Source organism: Rattus norvegicus, chromosome 1 (genome assembly GCF_036323735.1).
Source record: "Rattus norvegicus strain BN/NHsdMcwi chromosome 1, GRCr8, whole genome shotgun sequence".
Classification (NCBI taxonomy): Eukaryota; Metazoa; Chordata; class Mammalia; order Rodentia; family Muridae; genus Rattus; species Rattus norvegicus.
Genome location: NC_086019.1, coordinates 178,516,232 through 178,538,059, shown reverse-complemented (window position 1 = coordinate 178,538,059; position 21,828 = coordinate 178,516,232). Strand labels below are relative to the sequence as shown.

General features: G+C 45.2%; 1 protein-coding gene and 1 non-coding gene across 7 annotated transcripts in view; one reads left to right on the top strand and one right to left on the bottom strand.

The window, feature by feature from the left end:
* Positions 1 to 3,232: 3,232 nt before the first annotated feature.
* Insc (INSC, spindle orientation adaptor protein) overlaps positions 3,233 to 21,828 on the bottom strand; it is a 107,468-nt gene continuing 88,872 nt past the window's right edge. For 4 of the 6 annotated variants that reach the window (XM_039106440.2, XM_039106438.2, XM_017588972.3 and 1 more), the window contains 6 exons: positions 18,000 to 18,178; positions 11,673 to 11,739; positions 8,613 to 8,768; positions 7,317 to 7,393; positions 4,136 to 4,165; positions 3,233 to 3,805 (listed from right to left, as the gene is read on the bottom strand). In XM_039106440.2, the coding sequence (XP_038962368.1) occupies positions 3,677 to 3,805; positions 4,136 to 4,165; positions 7,317 to 7,393; positions 8,613 to 8,768; positions 11,673 to 11,739; positions 18,000 to 18,178 (638 nt within the window). In that variant the 3' untranslated portion in view covers positions 3,233 to 3,676. The remainder of the gene's footprint in view (positions 3,806 to 4,135; positions 4,166 to 7,316; positions 7,394 to 8,612; positions 8,769 to 11,672; positions 11,740 to 17,999; positions 18,179 to 21,828) is intronic. The other 2 variants (XM_063285287.1, NM_001106285.1) reach the window with 2 other exon arrangements.
* LOC120100423 (small nucleolar RNA SNORA17) lies at positions 20,457 to 20,584 on the top strand. Its single transcript, XR_005500181.1, has one exon. It is a non-coding gene; the product is annotated as a small nucleolar RNA SNORA17 (small nucleolar RNA).

Genomic DNA, 21,828 nt, shown 5'->3' with positions numbered 1-21,828 from the left:
AACTCAGATAACTTTGTTTCCCAGGGTTGGTAAGAGCAGTCTACTGTTAATCCCTGGTTGGCTCAACAGTGTCCATTGTTTCCCTGAACTTGTAAGTCCCTAAGCAGTTCTTTCGCTAGACTTCTTTATTTGAACTGAGTTAAATTCTGAATGACTCTGCCTGATATTCATACACAATCACAAGTGTTACATTAAAGATTTTCAATATATATATATATTACTCCCTTTTTTAATCTCAGCTATTTTTGTCTTACTCACCAACTAGCCTGCAGAATGAGCAGAACTTTGACCTGCAGTCCAACAAGTCTTCAGTCTGTGTGTTTAGGAGAAAATCACTCTCTTCCTGCCAGCACAGGCCCCAGTTTCCTTAATAACTAAACCAGTGGTGCTCCAAGTGGAGGCCACAGTCTCCAGGAATTCCCAAGATCCTTTAAGGAATTCTCAAAGGTCAAGGTTATCTTCATAACACCAAGGACTTATTTATTTACCTTGTATTTCCACTCGATGGCATTACTAATGGGACACAAGTAACGGTAGGTAACACTGCATTCAAGGTTCAAGACAGTGGCACTAATGGCACTCCTGTTGAATTCTGCCACATCTTACAAAGTCTGGGTAACAATTTCACTCAGGAATAGTCTTATTGCAGTACTAGAAAATGTTGATTTTATTAAATATTGAGCCTTTGGTTTTAGTTTCTGGAACTCTTATTGACAAAAATGAGAACCAGGGGTTGGGGATTTAGCTCAGTGGTAGAGCGCTTGCCTAAGAAGTGCAAGGCCCTGGGTTCGGTCCCCAGCTCCGAAAAAAAGAACCAAAAAAAAAAAAAATGAGAACCAGAATCTAAGTGTTTCCACTTTGAGATATAAAGGGAGTCACCTCTAAGGAGAAGCAGACTCATGGCTGAATTGTGATCTAGCCACTTGCCCCACTATTTCTACTCAAAAGATTAGCTGACAAGCAAACTACAGCTGCTAAGACTGAGACATTTGAAAGACAGTTTTAAAAATATGAACCAAGTGTGGCTGTCTTTCGAAAGAAGATAACTGATAATATTTATTCTGAGTAATATGGTTTGTACTTTCAAGCATGGGGCCTTCCCAGTTTTCAAAGGCTGTTCTGATGAGACCAGCCATAGTATTAACAAGTCATGAGTTGCTGTATGGTAAAAGGTGTCAACATCCAAACAACCATCTCATGTAATTTAGTGAGATCCCTGAAAACACGTCTTCCTGGGGCTGGAGAGATGGCTCGATGGTTAAGAGCCCTTACTCTTCTCACACAGAACCTGGATCGAGTACACTCACATGGTGCCTAATAGCCATCTATAATGACAGTTCTGAAACATCTGGTCTTCATGTGTACCGCACACACATGGTACAGAGACATACATGGGGGAAAAGAGTCATACCTATAAAATAGATAAAATCTTTAAAAATAAAAAATGTCCTAAGTGTGCAAACTTTGGACAGGGACTCAGAGCCATTTACTTGGTGTTTGCACTCAATTGTCTCAGCCAGAAAGAGAGTTTCTTTATTTCCTCATCTGCAAAGTGACCTTGCCTGTCTAGAAAAGAACTAAATAAATGATATATGGATAAGTATTCATAAATTATTGCAGAAGCTTCAAAGCAAGTGCTTGGACCTGGTAAATGGCATGCAAGTGTCCCACTATTCCCACTGTCACTCTAGGGGTCTTTGGAGCGACAATAACTCTGGCAATAGAGGTTGTCACAGTCATATTCCAGCATAACTTACAAGCTACTGACCTCAGCCAAGTGAGCCAGTAATATGATCATGTATAATAATATGTCCACGAACAGTGATGAACGGCCATGTGATTATTGTGAGGAATAAAAGATGTTAGGTCCTTGGCCCACGACCTGAAGCATTATATTAACTCATTTATATTAGTAATTGGGTGTTTGAGAAATCTTTCTTGAACTTCATAAAATCATTATCATGGGGCAGGCGAGATGGCTCAGAGGGTAAAGGAATTTACCACGGAACCTGAGGAGCTGAGTTGCAGCCCCAGGACCCATATGGTATAATATTATAAACAACTTCCACAAGTTATCCTTTGACCACACACACACACACACACACACACACACACACACACACACACACATACACACAATCATATTACAACACAATGATATCTTAACTTTCAGGTCTCACAAATTTATAATACTATGAGCAGTAACATTAAAAGAGTAGCTGTTGGAAGAAGTTGGGAGGCTTATCCCTGTGGTGTGGATGTTGTCACCATGATTGGTTTTAATCTGTGAGTATGAGGACCCTGGACACAGAGCTGGTAAGAAATTCTCAGTCTCAAAGAAAGGCCATCCAGAGACTGCCTCACCTGGGGATCCATCCCACATACAGAGACCAAACCCAGACACTATTGCAGATGCCAAGAAGTGCTTGCTGACAGGAGCCTGATATAGCTGTCTCCTGAAAGGCTCTGCCAGAGCCTCACAAATACAGGTGTGGATGCTGGCAGTCAATCATTGGTCTGAGCACAGGGACTCCAATGGAGGAGGTAGGGAAAGGACTAAAGGAGCTGAAGGGTTTTGTAACCCCATAGGAAGAACAGCAATATCCACCAACAAGACCCCACCAGAGCTCCCAGGGACTAAACCACTAACCAAAGAGTACACATGGAGGGACCCATGGCTCCAGATGCATATATAGCAGAGGATGACCTTGTTGGACATCAATAAGAGAAGAAGCCCTTGGTCCTGTGAAGGCTCAATGCCCCAGTGTAGGGGAATGACTGGACAGTGAGGTGGGAGTGGGTGGGTAGATGGCGTAGCACCCTCATAGAAGCAGGGGAAGGGAGGATGGGATAGGGAGTTTGAGGAGGGAAAACCGGGAAAGGGGCTAACTTTTGAAATGTAAATAAATAAAATATCCAAATTAAAAAAAGAAAAAGAAATCCTCAGTCTTGGGCTACTTAGGCACCACTGCCTCCCCAGCAGCCTCCTGTTGGAGGACTTATGTGCTGTGTCTCAGTTTAGGACACTCATCACCAGAAGGTGTGGGTTTCCTGGGGCAAGGGGAAGCAAGGGAAACTGAGTTTGGGCACATTCACAAACACATTTTAAATGTCCTTATAAAAACAAGACAACTCTCTCTGTACTTTAAACAGATGGAGACATGCCTTTGGCATGAACCATGAGAAGCAAAAACTGAGTTTAAAGACACAATTCAAGCAGAAAATAAGGACATATTTTCATGATTCCATTTATTAAAGAAAAACATTTCCTTACAGTATGTCTTTTCAACTGCATAATTCACTTTAAATTTCTGAAAAGAGTAAAACTAACTTTTAAAAAATGCTGGGCAGTTAAAATGCCCTGGTTCAAAGTTGAGCTGTTTTGTTTTGTGTTTTTAAATAGGCAAGAATATATTCAAGAGAAAGGAAGCATTAGAAAGGGGAGTCACCTGTGACAACCTGTCATGTTAGCCTTGACACAATTCAACCTCTGTACCTACACAGCCACAGAAGAGAGAGAGAGAGAGAGAGAGAGAGAGAGAGTATGCCTGAGGACCCGCTACTCACTGATGATTTCCCTTTCTATTTCATGTAAAAAAATAAATTATGTATAAATAGGGAGCTGAGGAGGGCTAGCATGTTGAGTGCGCACAGTGTGTATCCTCTCCCATGCTCACTAAACAAAACTCTCCTCCATATTGCTACACAGCAAGAAGGAATCCACAAGCCGAGGCTGGACCAGCTGCTGGAAGTCAGAGTCCTGAAGGCCTTCGGGGCAGACCCCAGCCAAGCGACGCAAGGCAGCCTGGGAGAGAAGAGAAGACACTGTCAGACTGTGCCCCATGTAGGTATGTGCTTCCTTCAGCTGACTTGGGAGATACATTTGAGAAATGTCATGCACTAACCAGGCAATTTGATCTGATTACCTGACACTTGTCCCATGATACTTTTTAAAAATCACTCTGGGAAACTATTCATTTTAAAGATCTATTTTTAAGTATCTAGTCAAGTAATGATGTATGTAAGTTCAAAATGTGTTCCACCCAGAGACTGGGACTTCCAGAAGCACCCATGAACTCAAATTATTGCTCTAAATGCTGTGAGTAACTTACAGAAACAAGGGTTATTCACTTACCCAAAACTGCAGCAAGTTCCTCACAGAGCACTGGAAGACGGGAAGGAAAGAGAAAGGAAGTGGGAAACTTGGGGAGTCAAGGCAGATAAGGATGCTGGGACTGAGAAATCCAAGTCAAAAGAGGGAATGCTGGAGAAAGGCGGTGACAGCACAATGAGACAGTTCGCCTGATCACCCCACTGAGCACCGGGCTCACCTCTACTCCTGGGCGGGAGCCTTGGTCACACATTTGCCTATGATATGTCCCTCCTGTTCTTTCCCAGTCAGAAGTAGTCACCTATTGTCACCACCCCAGCAAAACCATCTTTGGTTACCCTCTCCCCATACACCTTCCCCAAGCCTTGTTCTCAAGGCAGTCATCCCTGGATCTCACTCTTGGATACTCAAGTAGTAAATGAAGACAGTTGCCCACTGCCAGCAACTATGGAAAAATCAATCTGTTTGCTAGAGGCAATCTGTACTATCACTTTTCTCAACTCATGAGATAATAACTGAATTGTCCTCCCTCCACCAGAGGGCAGCCTTTAGGTCAGAAAGACAGCTTGGGAACAGAAAAGAGGCTCCCAACTCCACCTGCCTAGCAGACTCCATGCATCTCTCACCTTGCTGCCCAGAGGCCTGCACCCAATTTTGGAGCCTTTAATGAACTAAGCAATGACATCCACCAGCATCAGTGACTGCGGATGTGGGGTCAACCAACTGCAGTCAGTAGACAATAAAGATGAGCTAAACTCAAGGTCATGTAAAAATCCAAAGGTCAATACAAAGGTTTTTCCCCTTAGAACATTCTAGACTCTGGGGAGAGATGTAACTCCTCCTCCAAGTCAAAATAGGGAAACCAGTGCTTTGAGAGAGTGGAAAAGAAAGATGGCTAGAAACAAGAGGGCCTGTTCAAAAGGCCCAAGACTCAGCGAATTTCAAGAGTCTACATCATGAGTGATACAGATTATATCAAAAGACAAGCAGGGAAAATAAGGTTATGCACTGTATATTTCCTGTTTTTGTAGCACAGAGGGATCCTGGGAAATGTCATCAGATGGGGATTTAGATCTGAATCTCCAGGACTGAACAACAGAGTTGTTTGTAAAGATGGTGTCTGTTTGGGGTGTGGGTCAAGACAGTGCTACCAGACAGAGTTGTACAAGACTTGGAAACAGTAGGTCAGGCCTAGTGCCAGGACAGAAAGTCAGTAAGAAGGTCAGTAAGTGGATGGTATGTGGAGAAACTAGTGAAGAACATTGGAAAATTCAGGCATGTCTGATAAAAACATCATGAGTCGAACTCTCAAAGGAGCGTGCACTCAGCACCCACATGGGGAATGGGTTAGAAAGGGACCCCCCTCCATATTCAGCCACTTGTCCACAAGACAGTGTAGTCCCTTTCCAGCTGAAAGTCCTTGGAGAGATTAAAGATAGAGCCAAACCTCTATGTACTCTTTCAAGAAACAGTAAAAAGCCAGTAGTAATAGCAAGAAGCCCTCACAACGGAGGCAGCCTATAGAGTCCCAAGTGTTCCCTACGTCCTTAACTTTAGCTATCAGGCCCTTTAGTCTGGCAGTCTGCTTCACAGAGTGGTGAAGACGAGGGAGTTGGGACCAATGATGATGTGTTTGTCAGCTACAAATTTCTCCTCATTTTGTTTGATAGAAAAATAGACCCAAGAAGGCCTGTGAACTTGGGGGAGAAAGGTTTTATCTCTCTCTTTTTTTAAGCTTACTAGTTCTTCTCCAAACAGCATCTCCCTTGTTTGTCAATGTTGTAACGAATAGGATCTGATGTCTGACATTGCTCTTCAACAGAAATCACAGACATTCTTGATATTGAAGGTGTCTCCAAATAGTATTTACTACCATGAACAAGCACATTTTATTATTCTATGTGCATAAGTATAGGATAGTTTCAACATAATTGGTGCCCTTTTAAAACTCCATATTAATTTTCTATGCACTTAAAAATTACTCAAAGATGGGAGGAAAACTTATTAGGAACAAGGAATCCAGAGTGGATGGTGGGATAAAAGGGGTTAGTGGGGGTGAATCTGCTTGAAATACACTACATAGATGTGTAAAATTGTGGACAAAGGATTCATAGAAAAGATTAAAAATCTTCCCCAGACTTCCAAAGGCACAGTGGAGATAAGAGTGTCCCGAAGGTTCCAGAATAAAAGCAGGAAAGTTTTTTTCCCCAAGTGTCTCCACAACTATATCCTCAGTCTAGAAGAGGAAGTGGCACATAAATTCACTCAGCAAATATTTACCAGATAAGAGTTAGAGCACTTAGATCTACTCAATGACACACAGCTCCCAAGGTACAGGACAGGCCCACTGATGGCAAGGCCAACTGCGTCTACAAATGCACAGTACCCATGTGGAACTCCCAGAAACGAGCTGAGCTCAGTGTAGGAGGGGCCAAGAGGAAGGGTTTGCAGCAGCGACTCAACATGAAGAAACCCTCCACCCGCTGCTTCTCCCACGTGTTCACTGAGGGCCACAGATCTGTCATTCTCTTTTGAAAGCTAATAGCTTCTCCATGAGCCCATACTGTCTGTTCTGCCACTCGGCTCTGTGGATCATCATAGCCCATAGGAAGATAAGTGTGAACAGAGCATGTGCTTGCTGCCCATCAGCAGGTTAGTTCAAGGTGGACCCTAGTCCCCAGAAGTGCGAAGCTCCTAGGATTATACTTGCTTGGGTTCAAGGAGGAGATCTTAGCATCTGGTTGAGTAGCCCTCACGGCCTGTCAGGCCCTCTGCAATCACAGTTACAGCAGAGGGCCGGGCAGAGGTTTCTCCCAGGGAGTAAAAGGAGAAGACTTTCTTATAATTGTTCACATTGGACAGACAGCTGTCTACTTCCTGGCCCCTGTGTTCTGGGACTCCATGATATCAACACTACCACCTAGCAGCCTTCCAGCTCACCTCTCTGGTCTCAATCTGCTGTTCGTAGTCCCTGGAACCTAAAGGGTCACTGGGGTTGTAGGGGTTGGATGGAGGACAGCTTCTCCATCCTCACATGGCCTATGGCTTTCATCACATCAATGGGAGTGAGCATTAGCATTGCCATTTTAATATGAGAAGGGAGAAGATATCAAGGCTTATCCAACTGTGGCAGAACCAGCTGCCCTGGCCTCAGTCTACCTTCCTTAAGGCCCTGTGATGATCTGAAGGCAGGCTGACAACTCACCAGGCAGGCTACCAGGACGGCATCGCTGCTGTTCCTCTCAGAGGGGGATCTGCAGAGCTCAATCAGGCGAGACATACCTGTACAAGACACAAGCAGATCACCACAACTGAGTTAGCCTAGCCAGGTGAGCCAGACTTAAAGGCCAGCTTCACCCACAGTACCTGTCCACAGAGGAGAAGCTGAACAACCTGGAGGAATATTTCCAGGAGACTTTCTACTTCCTACTCAAGGGCAAGAAAAGTAGAGTGTCAAAGTCAAACCCACAAGTGCCAAAGCAATGGCCTGGGCTGATGGTCACCAAACATTGCAGGCGCATTGCCCAGTTTCTCTGAGCAAAGCCTTTGTAATACACGCTTCCTGTTTCACAAGAGCAGTGTTTAACATTCATGCCTTTCCACTGGGAGACCCCAGCTACAGTGCCCCAATTGGCTAGGTCAGTCAGAAAATATATTTTAGCTAGAAGTATAGAAAACTATAGACCCCAATAACATTTCCAAGAGATTTATGAGAAAATGATGCCACAAGCCACAAAGATATGTGACCTTCTAAAACATTCATCAACCCATGCAGATAAGCAGGGCCTGCTCTGTCTACCAGATATGCTTTGAGCATCAGTCTCCCAATTCTTTCCTGCAGACCATTTTCCTGTAACCACTCAGGGCAAGTGCTGAAGGCACCTGTAGGGCAGTGGTTCTCATCCTTTCTAGTGCTGTGACTTTTAACACAGTTCCTTGTGTAGTGGTGACCCCTACTAATAAAACTATTTCATTGCTGCTTCGCAACTGTAATTTTGCTGTGCTGTAACATAAATATCCCTCATGCAGGGTGTCCACAGGTTGAGGACCATGCTCTAGAGCTTTGCATAGAGTAGAGGTTCTGGGAATATTCAGGTAAATAGGAGGCTAACAACAATAGATAGAATTCCTGGATATTCTGATCATAAGTAAGTGAAGTAGTGAATAGATAAATAACATAGTCAATGAATTACTGAGAGAATAAACCTATGAATGAAGGAGTAAAAAAGTGAATAAAAGAATAAACGGTTAAGTGAAGGGAGTAATCGGGTTCTGAATGACAGGAGTCTGCAGGTGAGTGGCTATTTTGGCCAACGTTTATCTCTCGTTACAATTTGGACAAGGAGCTATGCCCAGGGTTTCTACGCCAGCATCTCCCAGCACATAAAGAATGGGGCTGACCCTGGTTAGTCCTAATACTCTGCACTCTGACAGCACCATGAGATCACCATTACCATCCCAAACTTCCTATTCCATTCCAGCCACAGCCAACACCACTCACAGCTGAGCCGCACAGCCTCCCGGGCCACATCTGGGTCTCGGCAGAGGCGGGCCAGGGTCACTGCAGCTTTCTGCTGTACTCTCTCACAGGCTGCCACTTCAGCAGGCGTCCCAGACCTTGGCTTCTCCGACAGCATGCCCATGATGAGCTGGACACCTGGGCGAGAAGCAAAAGACAGACAGTTTGGACAGTTTAGACTCACTCCCAGTGTAGAGCTTTCTTAGTGGAGCTAGCTAGAGGATGGATGCAGGCCTCAAGCAAAGGCTTGGGGTAGGAGAATCTCAAACAGAGGTGCCAATTGGATATGGTTACCTCTTGCCTTTCCCCCTTCATAGGGATAAGCCTGATTCTAGGCACCAAGTCACTAAACTGGAAAGAAACTTCTAGAAAGACAGCTCCACATTTTGAAACACCATTATTGACTTTATGGTGTGTCTCACACTGTGTAATATTCACAGTAAATAAACAGTCCTCTCAAACATCCCAGCAGGGCCCAGCAGCCTCACGGGCATGACCATGGTAATTCTACTCTAATGTCAGAATAGGGCAAGCCTCTTGCCCAAAGCATGGGGAGGATGCTGGGTGGAACTGAGATGACTGGCCCTTGTCACCTGGTGGGGCTGCATCTGAGACAGGTCAGAGGTGCTGAGTCCCATAGAAGGAGGTGTCTTGGGTTTAGGCTAGAGAATCACTATAGCAAATGCAATCAAAGGGGGAGTGCCAGATTGGGGTTCTGTTTAATCACTCAGGGGTCTCCTATCTCCTCCCCAAACAAGATCTGTCTCCTGATTGTTCTATAAAGCACACGCACACACACACACACACACACACACACACACACACACACACACACACACACACGTGCATGCGCTATCAGCCTGCCTTTGCTTACTCTTTCTGTAGGGAATGGCCCTTTCCCTCTTGTTCTCATATGCCTTCTATCCTACAGGTTCACAGCAGAAGCCTGTCTCCTGTGTAAGCTGCTACCCACCCCCAGCATCCTAGTCCCAGTCAGCCAGCTAAGAACTTAAACTTGACATGATCTAAAGATAGGCTCTACTTCATGCTGTTGCTTCAGGAATTATGTTGTATGTGAGCTGATGATTTCCATAAAAATTTAGATTTCTGATTTCTAACATCTACCTTCTGAATTGATAGTAGTAACTCTGCATATCTCTCTACATGGCTAGAAGCTTGTCATTGTTTGTTTGTTTGTTTGTTTCTAGCTAGTTTTGTAGTAAGATGGGGACATGCTATGTATTTCGGGCTCCCTTGGAACTGACTACAGAGCTGAGGCTGTCCTGGAACTCAAAACCCTCCTACTGTAGCCTCCTGAATGCTGAGGTTAGAAGCATGCACCTACACGCCTGTCTTAAGTTTACTCTTATCAATGAGATTGGTCTAATCCTTGTCCACTTCATCCATTTCATTATGTGTCTGGATCCTGCAGGCATCTATGGTTACCACCTGTGACGTAGTAATGGGCTTTCAAAGTCAGACTATTCAACAGGGTTTTTCCTTATAGAGACCTAGGAGGCTCCTGGCTTTTAGTGGCCTCTGGATACATCACTATCATTCGGATCTAAAAGTCCTGCCTTCCTCAAACTCTCCGCATGAAGTCCTGTGAGACTCACACTGTTTCCTGAAAGAGAAGGTAGGCCTGGTGCAGGGCTAGTCCTGGGTACAGACACTCTGCTGACACTCCTCAGGGTCGTCCTCACTCACTCCTGAGAGCAAGCATTGCCATTCACACTCTTCAGAGGGAAAAGAGAGAGCCCATATTGTTTGTAGATAACAGAGCCAGAATTCAAGCTCACCAAGTATGGCTCCAATGTTCAAGCTCTGCTACCCTCCTTCCTCCCTCTGTGACTGTACTGTTTTAGATGGCCTATCTTATACATCAACACTTCAGTCCAGGCAGGCCCTCCTTCTGGTCAGGGAAAGCCTTTTGGAAAAATGTGGGACCCTATTAAACTCCACGTCCTTGGTGTCCACCACAATGCCAGGCACACAGTAGGTTTCTGCCCCTGTAGACTCAGTGAGTCAGTCAACAGTTCTTCGTAAGCCACAAAGCACTCTCCAGATGGCAGCTATCCCAAACTCAAAGGCACAGGCAAGTGGCAGCCTGCTGTCATTGGCCACTTGAGCCAAGACTCCAAGTGCCTAAGGAGAGTACAAGTGACACCAGGCAGCCTCTCCTCTTGGCCTCAGCTGGCTCAGCACATTTCTCATTATTAGCTCAATCACATGAAATTAACACAAAATGGTGTGTTTCAATTAGTCTTGGGGAACTGGGAAGTGTATGTTTGTTCAGACAGCAGGGCAGCCTGGGGGAAGGGACTTTCAGGAGAGCAGAGGTACCCAGCCTCCCAGCTCACTCTCTCATTAGTGCTCTCTCCAACTGCTTGCTAATTGCTCCCTTATTCCTCAGTCACAGGAAGCCCTGGCCAGCCTAGCTCTGTTCCCAGCAGCAAGGCATCCAGCAACCTTGTCTTTTGACAGAGACTGCTTACAACAGCCTTCAGGCCGACAAGCCCAGTTCCACCTTCCCTTGATCAGGAATACACAAGGTGGAACAAGAGAAGGCCAGTTGTAAGGGAGAGGAGCAGAGGCAACCCTGCTGCCCTTTCTTCCGCCCCCACCCCTTCCCACACATTAGCTTCTCATAGAGTCCAAATGCAATAAGGCAGTTAAATAGCAATGTCTCCCCACTTTGGGACAACCTTACTTCCTTCCCTGTTTTATTGTCCCCATGCCACTATCCCTACCTGGCACTATCGTCTATGTTTTCTATCTCCCACTAGAATTTAAGCCTGTGAAGGCAAATACGCATTTCACTTTTGACTAGGTTATACACAGAATTCTCTCTCTCTCTCTCTCTCTCTCTCTCTCTCTCTCTCTCTCTCTGTGCATGTGTGTGTGTGTGTGTATGTGTGTGTGTGTGTCAATGCTCATACAGATATACAAACATATGTGTATTTATATATCTACACATGTGATTTATACAAGCCCAAAGGCTTATACTCTGACAATCCACATGGTATCTATCCCCAGACCTACCATTCTCCTGAATGATGTCAGAGGCACACTGCTCCAGCACAGACATGTTTGCCAAGATGGTCACAATCTGGGAAATGGAAATGAGAAATTTTAAAACAAACATGTATGATCCCCATGGTACTCTCTGCGGGTAGGTCATCTGGGGGCTGCAGAGCTTCCGTCCAGCCTGGCTCCTTCCTATCCTTCTGCCTATCCTTCCAAGGCACTGTCTTCTATTCTCATGGGCTCCTGCCTCCCAGATGTAAGCTCCAGTGACTGATGCCCATTAATCAGTGGATGGTTCTGGGACAGTCATCTGAGGTTCCAGTAGAGATCAGACTCACTGGATAAAGCTGAGGTCTAGTTTTTTTAATGCAGGGACCCTCAGTCTAACCCCTATGACTTCAGACCCCTTTCTTCTGTTCTGGCTTTGCCTCTTGACTCTTTCACCTTTGATTGGGTTCCCCAGTGTCAATTTCATTTCCTGATACTGACCCTCTACCTGAAATGAATTAAGGCTAAACTCAAGTCAGAGGGCATGCTGATGAGAACGTTCAGTTTAGCCACACTTTTCAAGACTCTGGTCTACAAGCCTCACAGATCACCACTGACCCTGACAGTGACACTGTCATTAATGATAGAACACTGACATTCCATGGACCTCCAGCCTTAGTTACAGTCTCCTGATCTGTGACACTTTCCAGTCCCACAGCATGATCAATGGGTCTCAGTGAACTCATAGCAAATAAGTAGATAAGTAAATAAATAAATAAAGTGCATTATGGAATTTTCAACAAGAGACACAGACTGTAAATGGGGTCAAAAAGATAGATAGATAGATAGATAGATAGATAGATAGATAGATAGATAGATAGTCAGCCAGTCAAGGATGGGAGTATGGTGCTGCGAACAGAGATGGCTCATGGCACTGTTCCTTAAAGAAACCACACAGTTGCAAATGTGCCTCTCTCTGCAGATACAGACAGTATGCACTGATGGTGATTGAAATAAATAGAAAGATCTAAAGTATTCCTCTCCACTGTGAGCCCACTCCCCAGAGAGCTTCTTCATAAGCTGGTGAGATGGTCTAACCAGGAACCATGTTCTGCCCTGAGATGGCAAGTGATTGTCTGCAGAGGACAGCACAGGAAGCTTCAGGCCTGAGGATGGATGCTAGCACAGTATTTGCCAGGAAAGAGCATTAGATGGATTTTAACTAGTTTAATTTTAGCTTATCACTCTCCTTAATAAAACATCTGAAAGCTCTGAAACAGGAAAAAGAAAGTGTTGTCACACCCATAGGATATCTATCCTTCCACCCACTCAAGACAAATGTTGGCTGTGGAAACAATATCTCTGGGCCTCAGCCTCTTCCCACTGACCTGATCAGGGACTAGATGGGTAAGTAAAAACTGGAGTGAGACATTGGAGGAAGGCAAGAAAGCCCCTCAAAAAGAAAACATTATTCTGAAGTCAACTGCCATGCCCAGTGTTTCACTAGAGGAGTGATAGGTATATATTGGAAGTTCTTTTTCTCCTCCTTTAGGATAGGGAGGATTTGTAGGTTCAGAGGAAAAAGTTAGAGAGAAGAGATGGAATATAGATGCAGCCCTCAAATGAAAATTCCCCAAGAGCAATAAAGTGCAGTCATAAGAGAGACATACAGGGCTGTCTGTCAGACTACAGTGTACTCCAGTGTCTCTGGGCAGCCAGTAATAGCATAAACAGAGCCTGTTCCCACCCTACAGGGGCTCCCATGCCCCTCCTATCACCAGACAAGCATTTCTATATACAGACTCTTGTTTGACCCGTACATTCATGAAGGAAGGAAGGAAGAGACGGAAAGAGGAAGAGAGGAAGGAAGATAAAACCTTTGTCTGCAGCAAGGGTTCATTATATGGCAATCATTAGCTGAGTCACAGGCATCAGGTAGGTCTTTGTGTTGGACTAATTTAGATCCTGTTAATGAAAATTACTTCCTCCTTACAGAGTCTGTACCCCATGTGGTTTTCTGAGGTGCAGATGAAGTAGTCAATTAAACACAATTTGAATAAATGCCAATTATACCCTGCTTGGAGTCTCCCATTTGAAACACACTTGTATGCACTGTGGTGGAGAGGGAAAAGAAGCCAATGTTTTCACCTAGCAGTTAGCCTCCCAACTGGGGTTTTAAGGACAACTGGTTTACCTGGCTAGAAGCAACCAAGCAATGCTGTGAGGATACAGGAATGCAGGAGCAAGGTTCATGGTTTCTCTTGGCCCAGGGTTATTCAATTTGTGTAAAATTAAGGCCTGTTTTTTTCTGACCCTCCTGTAGTTACCTGGTGAGCACAGAGAACACTGGCCTCAAGAAATACCTTGGATGAGATGTAGTGTAGGCTCATGTCCTGGTTCAATCTCTTGTTACCCACATGATTCTAGGAATACTACCCAGCCTTCTGTGCTTGGTTAATGAAAGGGTATATATTTCTTATTGCTGCTATAACAGATTGCTGAAAACTTAGTAGTTTAAAATAAAACAACTTTATTATCTTACAATGCTACAGGTCTGGGGTCCTAAGTAGATCATATTATTCTCTCTCTATCTGTCTCTCTGTCTCTCTCTCTCTCGCATACACACACACACACACACACACACACACACACACACACACACACACACACACAAATGGTAAGCCTAGATTTCTCTGTGGGAAAACCAAATAAACTGTAATCTGTGTGACATGGACTTGCCCCTTCACCCTGGCTCGTTTCTCTCTCAACTGGACACTGTGGGACTGGAGAAATGATTTAGTGCTGCCAGGGCTTGGACTCCAGCATCCAAATAACAAGTTGAGAAAGCCCCAGGTTAAAGGAGAGACCTTGCCTCAAAAGAAATAGATGGGAAGCTATCGGGGATGCCTGACATTCTCTTCTAGATTCTGCAATTGCTGATAGGTACATGCTTCTACACATACTTGTCCATACCCCTACCTCTTTAAATAAATGAATAAATAAATCAGTAAATAAATAATTCTTTTTAATGGCTTTGCATTTTATATATCTTGGAGAACCTTCAATTTGGGAGCTGCATTTTAACCAAACTTTTCTAACCCTTTCTACTCAGCCCACAAACATTCATTATCCTAAAATGAGAGAAAAAGAATTTTCAATAATGAAACCTGAGCCATTTTCTCTGACCCTGCTCCTCTCCCCTCCTCACATAAAATCATGCCATTACTTTAGACCCACCTGGATAACACTCCTTGGTTAAGAGCCTTAATTAATCACTGTGCAAAATCCCTTTGGCTATGTACAGGAAGTTATTCATCGATCTGGGGTAATAGCAATGGGTACCTCTGTGCAGCATCGCTTGGGATACCACAGGAGATCAAATATAGTCATAAAGCTATCATAAGCATTCAGTGTGTCTTGCCAATGACCTAGAACACTTGTTAAATTAAGCAAACATAACACACTTCTAAGAGGTGGGTCCTAGAAGGACCCAGATCTTGAATGATTTGTTAAAGGAGCACTAGCAAAGTGACAGGCACATTAAGGGGCTGATATGACCAAGAGGCACTAGGAATGAGAGATCCTCTCCAGGGAATAAAAGGTCTCATATTTGGAGGATTCTATGGTGGTTCAAATGGGAGTAGTCCACGTTCCTATATTTGAAGACTTGGTGCCAGTTGCTGGAACTGTTTGATAAGGAGTAGGATGTGTGGCCTGGTTGGAGGAAATATGTCGCTGGGGTGGGCTTTGCAATTTCAAAAGTCCACCATTCCCATTCAGCTCTCTGCCTCATGTTTGTGGGTTAAAATGTGAGATTTCAGCCACTGCTCCAGCATTATGCCTGCCTGTCTGCTTGTTGCTGTGTTCCTTGACATGATAGTCGTGGGCTCCACCCCTCTGAAACTATAAACCCTGAATAAACTCTTTCTCTTAGAGGTTGCCTTGGTTATGGTGATTTATCACAGCTATAGAAAAGTAACAAACAGAGCCTTCCTGACTAGAAAACAACTAGTGGCTTCTTTGGTAGCCTGAAATGATTTTCATTCGACTTACAAGGGCAGAGGGAAAATTTAAGTAGCTAGTCAATTAACGGAGACCATCAGGGGTTCTGCCATATCACTAGTTCAACAACAAATGTTCTGGTTGGGTAGGATGTGGCTTGGCTGAGACTTCTGACAGCAGCACACAGATAAAAGGCTCATCTTGCACTCCTCCAGAGCAAGTTATCAGGAGATACTTGCTCACAGGCAGACATGAAGACATGGCCCAGGCCGTGTCACATCCCTAGCAGTCTCAGCAGTCACTCTCACCACACCCTGACTCCACCAACATCCCCCCTCACCTGCTGTGCTGTAGGAGAGCACTGAAGATTACAATGCATAAAAGACATGTGAAGTGTATCCAGAACACCCAGCAGAGACAAGTCCTCTGGCCTGACAGACCTTATGACACAGGACAGCTGGATACATCTATCTGTGAATCTTAGTCCTACTCTATGTTGCCCAAGGATTCAGACCCAAAAAAAGCCAATATTCAAAAAAACTGTAAAATTAACATTATTCTTTAATCAGAAGCTGGCCAACCATATCAAGCATCGTTCTGGAATTCTCTCCTGCCCCTGCCTAGACTCTTCCCTATTTTAGGATTTATGTGACCATGTATGTATGCATGTGGAAAACAGAGTTTAATCATTCTCCAGCTGTGTATACTGAATGGGCTGGATGGAGCCTAGGACCTGCTAAGTCAACTAGGATGACTGGCCAGCAAGTTCCATGGACTCACTTGTCTCCTTTCAGCACCAAGACCACAGGCATTTGTTTCCATGCTCAGCCTTTTTTTGGGTTCAACAGATTTGAATCAGGTTCTCTTACTTGGGTAAAGAGCACTTTATCAACTAAAACATCTCTGCAGATCCAGCTTATAACACTTTTCAACCATACATATGTGCCACTGTACCCAGTTCTGGGAGTCAAACTCAAGCCTTTGTGCATGGTAGGCAAGCATTCCACCAACTGAGCTACATCCCCAGACTAGGATCATTTTCCTGGTGCTTAATATCCAGATGTAACCCATAGTATCTTCTTCTAGATTAGCAGACATAGATGGAAGACCCCCAGACCCACGGCTATGTTCATAACTGCCCATACCACAAGGGTGAGCACAGAATGGGCTTTGCCAGTGAGACTTGACTAATTAAGTGGACTTGGCCTGCCTAGATGATAGAGGAGTTCTCGCTGTCCAAACAGAGGTGCGCTAAGTACACTGCCAAGACCAGGAGGCTTTGCACAGCATTGGCGTCACTGGCATGCTCATTACCGGAAACCTCACTGGGCATTTAATTTCTTAAGTATTTCAGGGGGCGGTGAGCACTTCGGAGCCCAATTCATCTTCTTTGTCTTCATTACAGAGAGCCCTCTGATCACCTTAATCCTCCCTCTGCCACAGCAAAGAGCCATTTGTTTCTTTAATGGGTATGCTCTCACTAGCTAAGTGGCTGCTCAGAGCCAGGGCAGAAGGTGAAGCCATCCTGAGGACAGTGGGAGATGTGCCTGGCTCAGACAAGGTGGAAAAAACTCCTGAATCAGATGCAGGGGAGTGTTCATCTGCCTCCTACTTGACCACATTCTCACTGTTTTGAGGTGCCTTTTCCTAAGTGTTGGTAAGACTTCATGCAGGGTGGGGGGCTGCTGCTCCTCATAGGTTAGGGACTCTGCAGAGTCCTGGGACATTCACACAGGAAGCAACATCCCATTATTCTACACACAAGGAGACTGCAGTCTACACACGTTCCCACTCAGTGTGTGTTCAGGGCCATCCACTCACTTTACAGCATCTTTGTGACAGAGTCTACACCAAGAGTCCGCATCCCTAGTTTATTTGATTCCTACCTCAACTCTGCAATTACATATTTTACAAATGAAGGAAGAATTGCCCAAGGTAGCATGATCATTAACAGCAAGGATCTGCTGACCCTGTATCGCCTGTCTCCAAGAAGCTTGTTCTTATTGTCTCTATTAGATCTCATCTGACATGACCAGAGTAAGTCTTGGGTAAGGCACTTGATGGTGAAGGCCCCTGAAATAATGCCTTGTGGGAGAGAGGCTCAACAAGTGGAGGTGTCTAGCTAAAGAAAAAGACCAGGTATATAATGAAGCCCAAGAGAGAGCAGAACCTCCAGTTCTATGCCCATGCAATAGACACTGGGCATTGGCGTCACCTTGCAGTAGCCAATCAAACAGGCAAATACTTAGGCCTTCATGAACAGGATCTCTACCCATTGCTACCCTTACTATCTGTGGGCTTGTCCAGCTCTAAGAAGTAAACTACAAAGTCTGGGCCTTCCTGGGTTCTCACCTGGTCCCGAGTATAAGGTGTGTCTACTCTCTGTTTGTCACCACAGGCTTCCAGAAGGACACGGATTGCATTCAACTGCAGAAGCATCTCACAGGCCATTTTTTCGAAGAAGGTGATATTGGCAAGGGCCGCAGAAGCCAGCAGGAAGACTTCCCCTGATGAGGCCTCTTGGCACAGTTCTGGATAGTGAACAGGAAGAAACAGTTCAAGGTCAAGTGTTTGCACTTGGTCCCCACGATAGCTTTGGGAGACCATGTGGGTGGGAGTCTTGGTACTGTTTTTAGAGATGAATAAATTAGTTACTAGAAAGAGAACTATGTCATATGTATAGGTAGCAGAGCTGGGGTTGGAGCCCTTGTATGTGACTCCTGCTTACCCACGTTGTTTATTGAGTGAATCCTAGGTGCCTAGAGTCATGAGATGGTAAGATGGACCAAACAGGTAACATCCTTGTCCTTGTGATATACACTCTCTATGAGCAGGCAAGAGAAAGGGAACCTTTGAAAGTTGATATAAATAATTGCCAATTTTGATAAATATGAAGAGAAAAGAGACAAATGCTATGGTGGAGAATAAATGGAGACTCATGGGTCACATAGGAGGGGTCTCTAAGAACATGAACTGTAATGGTGAAGCCTTAAGAAAGGAAAAGGAGTCAGTCATGAAAATGTCTGGAGGAAGGACATGCTCTAGATAAGAGAAGTAGTGTATGCAGATGCCATGGGCAGAAAGGAGTTTCCGTCTCTCCCGTGATGAACACTAGGATGCTAAGTTTGCCTGAAGAAAGAGGCTAGGGTTAATGCAGAGATTCTGCCTTCCAGACACCTTTCAGTCTCAGATGGTAAAGTTCATCTGGCTTCAGAAAGTACTACACAAGCTCCTGGGTGCCATGGCTCTCTTCAGTCCTAACAGTAATAACTTAGCACTAAATGAATGTCCCCAGATACCATATGTCATTGTGCTAAGGCCTTTTTGAAGGACAGTGCCCATCCCTCCATTACTTGACACAGTTGTCTTGGCCTCCACAGAACCCATAGTGGATGCCCATCGCAAGAGGCACTGTCCATGGTTCTGCTTATCCCAATGGCACTAACTTCTAAGTCTCAGTTCCAACCAGTCAGGATGTGACAGATTAAGCTCTGTGCCACTTGTAACAAGTGTGTCATTTCTACAGAGTCAGGGGAAGGAAAACCAAGCTCCAGAAAACCAGCAGAGGAAGAAAGGACAGAGACAGAGCTGAGCAAGGCCCTATGATAGTCCATAGCTCAGAGTTCAGACACTGCTGTTGGCACCTCTTGGCATCTTCATGATGTAACCATGGATTCCCCCTAATGTGGGATAGGCAGGACTATCAGTCAAACACCTACAGTCTTCCTTGTGCTGTGCCAGTGCATTGGATCCATCTTTAAGGAAGAAGGGGTTATGTACAGATACAGAAACTGAATCTCACAGGAGCAGCCACAGATATTATTTCTTGATCATTTACTCTGGGCCAGGGACTGCTTTAATTTTCACATCCCCAGTCATTTGATCTTTACAGTAATTCAATTTTATTGTGACTTAATCAATTAAACACCTGATATTTTGACCTGCTGAGATCTTACACCCAGTAAAGAACAAATCTATGTCAACCTGATCACAAAATCCTTGTTCTTTCTATACTTCAGGTTGTCTATTGTTTCAGCTTCTCGACTCATTCTCAGTGATGCCCCCATGGACATAGGTATCTACCTACTGGGGAGTTAATGCCTGCCTCTAAGGTATTGTGTTCCCTGTAGAACACTCCAGATGAGACCACCAAATATCTAGATCTTACCACTCAGGATTAGGATCACAGATTAGCCAAGTAACATCCTCATAGTGGATGCTCCACTCATCCCCTGATGGGAGAAATCATTGGTGGCATTTGACTTTGCCCAAGCTTACATCTCCATACCTGGGCTTTGGTATGAGACCACTCTACCACTAGATTAGTCCCTAGGGGCCAATGGTACCCCTTGCCCTTGTGCACGTGCCATTGATACTGACACATTGATTATTAGCACAGCCATCTAAGTGCCTTTTAATTTTGCTGAACACTTACTTGAACTACAGTCTGAGTCACCTGGGAGGTGTTAGGAAGATTAAATTGAGGATTCCAGTGACTCACTTATAAATGTTTCCAGGGAATGGCAAGAAGTTGGAGGGTTATTTCCCACCAAAGAACAGAGCCCTGGCATCATGCCCAGAAGATACATCCCATCTGCTGACTCTGCGAGTGGGCTGCACAGTGCATCTTCCTGGGGATGGATTAAATAAGATGGCTCTTCTTCTCTGGGGATTAATACAGTCTGGGAAAGAAACAGGAGTGGGTATGTAGTAACAGTGAAAGGTTGATTGGAGTATATACGCTTTGGGTTGTTTATTATTTGGAGAGTGTCTCCAGTTTGGCATTTAGTTCTTATATTAAAATATGTCCCTGCCCCTAGAAATATTGCAGAGGTGGCTGCTGTGTCACATGTGTCAGTAGGTGGCAGAGAGGAGAGGGGCTATGTCTACTCTCAGTGTAGACCTAGGAACATCTGAATGATTAGCAGTCTCACTCACTGAAAAAAAAAGTGAACTGGAGAAGACCACAAGGTGGGGAACATGGGGAGACTAGAAGAATGCTACCTGGGACTGCAGCCTGGGCAGGAATCAACCTGAGACTGGTGCCATGGGGCCTGGATATGAAGCTAGCCTAAAATGACACCAGTCCAGTGTCCTGAGGGGAAGACCATGTCCAAAATGACCCCTGAGTGGTGACCTAATGGGCTAGTGTACCAGAGCACTCTTGAGACACCACCAGACACTCAGAGATCCTGGGTGCCACTAAGAGGAGCAAGTAAGTGGTAGAGAAATGGAAGAGAAAGAGAAACAGAAGGATGTGGGAACAGTGAAGAGAGGCAGAACTGGGGACTTGAGCCTGATGTGAGCAGCTGGTAATGCTGCCAGGGACGGAGGGTGGGTACATCAGCAACAGCAGGGGGCTGTGACCACCAATGGTCAGGCAGAAGTCTCTGGTCTGGGCTGCCATCCATGGATGTGTTGATTTCTGAGGACTGTGCAGAACTGTCCCCACCCCTCACCTGGGCATCATGGGCCCCTGCACATTGTGGGAGCTGTGGGTGAGCCAACCCCCAACCTCAGAGGGTATGAGCATAGAGAACTGGCACTGCAGTGGTATGGATGAGGGAGAGATATCCTGTTCCCCGCACTCCCCTTGCCATCTGTGACAGATGGAATACCTGACGCTGGCGTCATGAGAGCCCTGCCCCTCACCTGCTGCTGTGCTCAGAAAAATGGGCCCTGCACCTCATCTGGGCAAAACAGTAGATCTGACCCTAATGGCAGGGGTGAGGGTGAGCTGACTCCAAGAGTGTGAACATGGGAGAGTTGGTTCTGCTACTTGTCTGTTCTGTGAAGGTATGGGCAAGGAAGAAATGTCTCCCCTCCCCCTTCCCCTTAGCACCTACAGCAGGTGAGAGAGCTGGCCCTAGGGTTATGAGAACAGGAGAGGGGCCCTGCCCCCTGTCTGCTGTGCCGTGGCACAAATGAGAAACACCCTCCATCCCTGGCCACCTACACCAGGTGGGACACCTGGCCCTGTTCCTCACTAACTGCAACACTAAAGAGAATGGGCTCAGGACCTAGCATAAGCAGCAGGGTAGAGCCAGCCCTGGTTGTGGGGATTGCTGGTGAGCAATTCCTGAGAATGGGAGAGCAGGAGCGCTCTCATACTGACTATCTCAGATACCTCTCACACCCAGATCCAGGGCTTTGAGTTGGCCCACTCCAACATCAGTGTACT